Consider the following 5,671-nt stretch of genomic DNA (forward strand, 5'->3'; position numbering starts at 1 on the left):
AAATTGATTTGAAATAAGATTCATCATAAAGGTAAGAAGCAAATATAAGCTTAACCTTAGTTCTAATCTCACATTCTCAAATTAGAAATAGCAACAATATTTGACATTTAAACCAAAAAGTAGCAAGCAAAAATTACGTCTCACAATGTTGGTGTAGGCTTTGTTATATGCATATTGCATATTAGTTTACAAAGAAAACCATAAAATTGATGTATTCAGCCAAATTGCACAATAAATATGGCCCACATAATCTTCAACATTAGGGCGAAATCGAAGCTTGAGAAAGAGCAAGAAGGACGACGATGAAATTAGAATTATCTGCAGTTTATACTCGATTGGAAAAAAGAAAATGGTGACAGGGCAACGAGGATGGAAATGTTAATATTGATGATGATTGTGAGGAGGACTGCAAGAGATACATGCTCATGTTATGAGTTCTTGTGGTTATTTTAGAAGACAGGGGTAATATGGTCTATCTATTGTTTATTTTAGTGTTAAAGATTTCATAATATAAAAAAGAATTATTAAATGTTAAAAACTATTAAAAGTATATATTTTGACAAATCCAATATCGTAAACATTTAATAAGGACAAATATAATATTTATAGTTTTGGTTGAGCAAATACAATATTTAAACATTAATCAGGGCATATAAGAATTTCTTGAGAAAGAAATAATAAAAGACTAAATATGAATAAAAATACAAAATCAATAATTCATTAGCCTTGGTAAGTCATTTTTCCATAATTTAACAACGACCGTATATATAGCAAAATAAACAAATAATAATAAATCCTAACGATAACAAAAATCTATCCTTGTATGTATCATGTGTTTGCGTTTATATATAAAGTATCCTCTCTGCTCATATGCCATCGAATTACAGCTGAGAGCTGACATAACATACTCTTCAAATTCTCGACTTTTCTCTCTACAATGGAATGGAAAAGAGGTCCAGTAATCGGACGGGGATCTTACGCCACCGTCTCTGTTGCCACGACCACCACCGGAGACTTTTTTGCCGTCAAGTCCACCGAGCTTTCTACCTCTGCGTTCTTACAGAAAGAACAACACTTTCTTTCTCAATTAAGCTCCAAATACATAATCAAGTACATGGGTTCTGATGTTGATTATGATGACAACAAACCCATGTATAATCTGTTCATGGAGTATGCCGTCGATGGAACGATTTCGGATGTTATTAAGAAACAAGGAGGGTCGCTTGACGAGTCACTGATCCGATCTTATACTCATCAGATTCTACTTGGATTGGATCATCTTCACTGCAATAATTTGGTGCATTGTGATATAAAATGCCGAAACTTGTTGGTGTGCAAAGATGCTGTCAAGATCGGCGACTTGGGTTGTGCAAAGATGGTCGGAAACAATGGTGCCTCCACATCTCAACTTTCCGGTACACCGGTTTTCATGGCACCTGAGGTTGCACGAGGCGAAGAACAGGGGTTTCCCGCTGATGTTTGGGCTCTCGGGTGCGCAGTTATTGAAATGGCAACTGGGTCGAACCCGTGGCCGGAGTTTATGGATCCGTTGTCTGCTTTATACAGAATAGGATACTCCGGCGACATACCAGACATTCCCAAGTTTCTGCCGGAGGAAGGCAAAGATTTTTTGACTAAATGCCTGAAGACAGATGCTAAAGAAAGGTGGACAATAAATGAACTTCTGCAACACCCATTTGTTTGTAATTTGAATTCGGGATCTGAAACAAGAAAATCTCCGACAAGTATACTTGATCAAAGTTTCTGGGAATCTTTATCAGCGTCGGAACCTTCAGAGGAACCCACCCAGGTCGATAATTTTTCCGGCGAGTCTCCTGTGGAGAGGATAAGGCAATTGGTTGAAGCTACTCCGTCATGTCTGCCCAATTGGGACGATGAGGAAGATTGGATCACAGTTAGACGTAATGGGATTGATCAAATGGATGTTGATGATGGCGATTTTGGTTATATGGAGTCGCTTAGTATTTCAATTTTTAATGTAGAAGAAGAATTAGAGTTTGAAATCTCAGTTAGTGACGCAGATATTGAGGTTTTAGAATATTCGATTGTATCTAATGTTCTTGATTTTGATCATATAATTAACGATAATTTTTTGAAAATTAGAGAGTACGTTTGTTATGCTTTTCGATATTTATTCTCTGCTAACATTGTATTAATAGTAAAAACCCTGAGTTTGCCAAGAGTTCAAATCACATACAAGTTATTGGAACCAATTTTAAACAAATTATACCATATGAACATAATTTAATGATTGTCCAAACTAGTTTTTGTAACAACTTCAACTACTAAATATCATAAAACATGTTTAAAAGATATATAATTTTCTTATAATGTTTTGGACTAAAACTAATCAGAAGCTTATATGATTTATGCCCATAACATACTGCTGCTCAACTAAAAATCATTTAGCTTCACCACCACATGTTTTTGATAAATGTCGAGTTACAAACTTACAATCATTGATATCCTTTTGTTAATTATTCTCATGTCGAACAAAGAGTTGACCTGTTTTAAAAATGAAAAAGTGAAAAATAATTTGGCAGGTCAACCAATTTTTACATATAGAATTGTTTGGTAATTTGAAGCCAAAAAGAAGAAACAGAAATTAGGTTCAGAGAATTTGAAGAGGTCAATGATTTTGACTTCTTCCCCCTGGCTTCATTTAAGGATTCACATCTTAAAGTTAAAACGAAGACTCCAAAAAGTCAACTACAACTTTTGGGTAACAAACCAAGATGTCTCATTTTGGCTAAATGATTTTACACTTGAAAAACGAAATGTCTCATTTTGGCCCAAGAGGATTCCAAAAATGCCCTTGGCTCTTTCTATGTCCGTTTGTGTTTGGAGTTTGGTTTATGGTTGTTAGTGGGATTGTGATAATCTAATAGACATAAGCAAAACACCCTTCAAGAAAGTCAACACATTAAACATTTGAGGGAATTAGGCAATTTACCTAATGTTCTTTTAACAAATTGGGGTTTTGAAAATACCCTTACGACCAAAAGGACAAATGGCACATACCAAATTCTTGTTGACTATAATTATAACAAGTAGGTGAATTAAAGTGGAATGGATAAGGATTAACATACAAGAATTTGTTGATTTTTTTTTTTTTTGGTTTTCTTTTAACAGTTTTAAAATATGATTTATATCTCAAATTTTAAAGGTTGAACAAAAATATGCTTTATATCTCAAATTCTAAAGGTTGAACAAAATTAGTTCGTTTTGCAAATTTTACAAAGGTTACTAAGTTAATTTTAACATCGTGATTTGATGTGATGTGTTTTCTTCTCATTTCAAACACTCTTTTCAATTTGTTTCATTGTTCATCATTTATCCGGCCGCCCCGTTATTATGTAACGTAATATGTTGATGCAGCAGCTAACATGACATGTTGATGTAATACTTTTTAGTGACATCACATTCTGATTGTTAAAATTGAAATATATATATATATATATATATATATATATATATATATATATATATATATATATATATATATATATAACTAAAATTAGTGAGTTTTGTGACAGCTATCCAAAATGTGGTGGCTTTTGTGCAATCTTGTATTATCATAAACTAATTACTTGCATGGGTGTTTTTGAGGGTGTGCGAGGTGGGCGACCGCACAGGGCCCTCTCGCCCGGTTTTTACATATGGTTCGTTATAGTAGTCTAGTATTCCAAGCCCAAAAACAAAATTGATTCAAAGGTATAGTTACCAAGCCAAAGTCAGTACACCCTCTAATTCTTACATATCCAAGTCGAAAGTCGCTACGACGCTACTCTTTCTATCGAACTGGCTAAGTCATTGAGAGTGTGTGTGTTTGATTATTGACTAAGTCATTGTGACTGTGTGTGTTTGATTATTGATTAACTGATTGTTTCAAAATCAGTGCATCATATGATTCATAAATAAATAAATAAATAATTAAGTTCAAAATAATAAGAAGAGTCAATTTCAGAATAGCTTGTGGCCTTCAATTTCATTTTATTGATTAATTAATTCTTTTACTTTTAGAAAACATAATCATTTCTCTAAGAACTCTGATAATGCTCGCCTATGTGTTTCAATTACAAAATCAATCGTCTGTTGTGGCTTGTGTGTTTGATTGTTTCCCTTTCAAGCGATGAATTCTCTTAAATTAAAAATTCCACAATACAATAAGTACGAAAAAAATGGTACTTTTCTACAAAAATTGAAGAAATTTGCTGTCAAATATCCTAAGTTGTGTTGCAATAGTCTTGAAGTTGCACTTAAGTACGAAGAAAGATTAAATATTGACGCCGTCAACTTTATCTAGATTTAAATATAGTTGACGAGTTCTTACCGAGTGAAACTACTAACAACACTGAGACTTTAAAGTGTATGAAAAAAAGTTAGTTGTTTTCCTAAAACGATTAATGCATATAGAGTCTTGCTGACAATTCTAGTAACCATTGCGTCTATAGAAACAAGTTTCTCAAAACTGAAGTTGTTAAAATCCTATTTATGATTCATAATGTCACAAAAAATACTTCATGACCTGAAAATGATATCTATTTTGAACAGTATATGGAGGAGTAGTATATTGAGGAGTAATAATTATGAAGAGTTGGTGAACATCTTTGCTTCTAAGAATGTTATAAGAGCATTAAGATTCATGTAACTATGTGAGATTAGATTTTATATTATTGTTCTTTTTTATTATTTTTCTAACAAGTATTGACTTATCAAAAAATTAATGAATTTTTCTTATATACAAAAAAAATTATGTTTAGGGGACTTTTTTTTGTATAGTGCCCTCAAAATCAATGGGACGCCCGTGATTACTTGGAACCAGTCTATTATAAAGATGGTTAGCTTTACGCTTACATGCGAAAGATTGCTAAATGTAGAAAAGTGGTGATAAGTTATTAATCCATCCATTTTGATGCATAAATTGCATATGGATGGATGATGAACCAGATACTAGAGTACGAACTTTAAAAGACAACAAGATGTTATATGATAATTCATATTGTAGTCTAAATTTCCAAAACTCTCCCTCTCTTCTCTATCTGTAACATTTCAAAACGTAGAGCAATTTTTTCAGTTTTAATTTACAAAAAAATGTTTCACAAACCACGTTATCAAATACATAATTATCAAAAACAACCATTATCACAAAATATCAGAGTTACTCAAACTCTCCCAGTAGCAATCCACCCAGCGAGTGTGTACAATCAGAACTTCACCTTCTCGTGATCCTCAGAAGTACCTGAAACACATAAATCAACAATTATAAGCACAAAGCTTTATTAGTTCCTCAAGATGCCACATACAGCACAACATAAATAAACACTTATGGGTTATCAGCAACTCTGGGGACTATCAGCACTCCCAGTAGGCAACAACACGCCCTATAGGTTATCAACAACCCTCGAGACTATGAAGCAGTCTCAGTCATACATAATCACCATATACAAAAGAACAGTAGAACCTATTGGTTATCACAAATACAACTATTCTACCACACAGGTAAGAAATAGTGAGGAGACTCACCTGACACTGATGACAAGTAAATCTCACACCCAAATTGCCGGAACTAGACTCCGCCTAGTCAACGAAATAATTAACCCTAATTAATATTTAAGGTCCAAAGCTCAACTCGCGAGTCCAAATCCCA

General features: G+C 33.3%; 1 protein-coding gene across 1 annotated transcript; it reads left to right on the forward strand.

The window, feature by feature from the left end:
• Nucleotides 1-753: 753 nt before the first annotated feature.
• On the forward strand, nt 754-3,159 carry LOC111889678 (mitogen-activated protein kinase kinase kinase 18). Its single transcript, XM_042898464.1, has 2 exons — nt 754-2,170; nt 3,154-3,159. Exons 1-2 carry the CDS (start codon nt 938-940, stop codon nt 3,157-3,159), a joined length of 1,239 nt encoding a protein of 412 aa, XP_042754398.1. The 5' UTR covers nt 754-937.
• The last annotated feature ends 2,512 nt before the right edge of the window (nt 3,160-5,671 follow it).

This window comes from Lactuca sativa, chromosome 9 (genome assembly GCF_002870075.4).
Source record: "Lactuca sativa cultivar Salinas chromosome 9, Lsat_Salinas_v11, whole genome shotgun sequence".
In the NCBI taxonomy this organism is placed as follows: domain Eukaryota; kingdom Viridiplantae; phylum Streptophyta; class Magnoliopsida; order Asterales; family Asteraceae; genus Lactuca; species Lactuca sativa.

Coding starts and splice junctions, on each gene's coding strand:
- LOC111889678 (XM_042898464.1), top strand. CDS start 938: ATGGAATGGAAAAGAGGTCCAGTAATCGGACGGGGATCTTACGCCACC.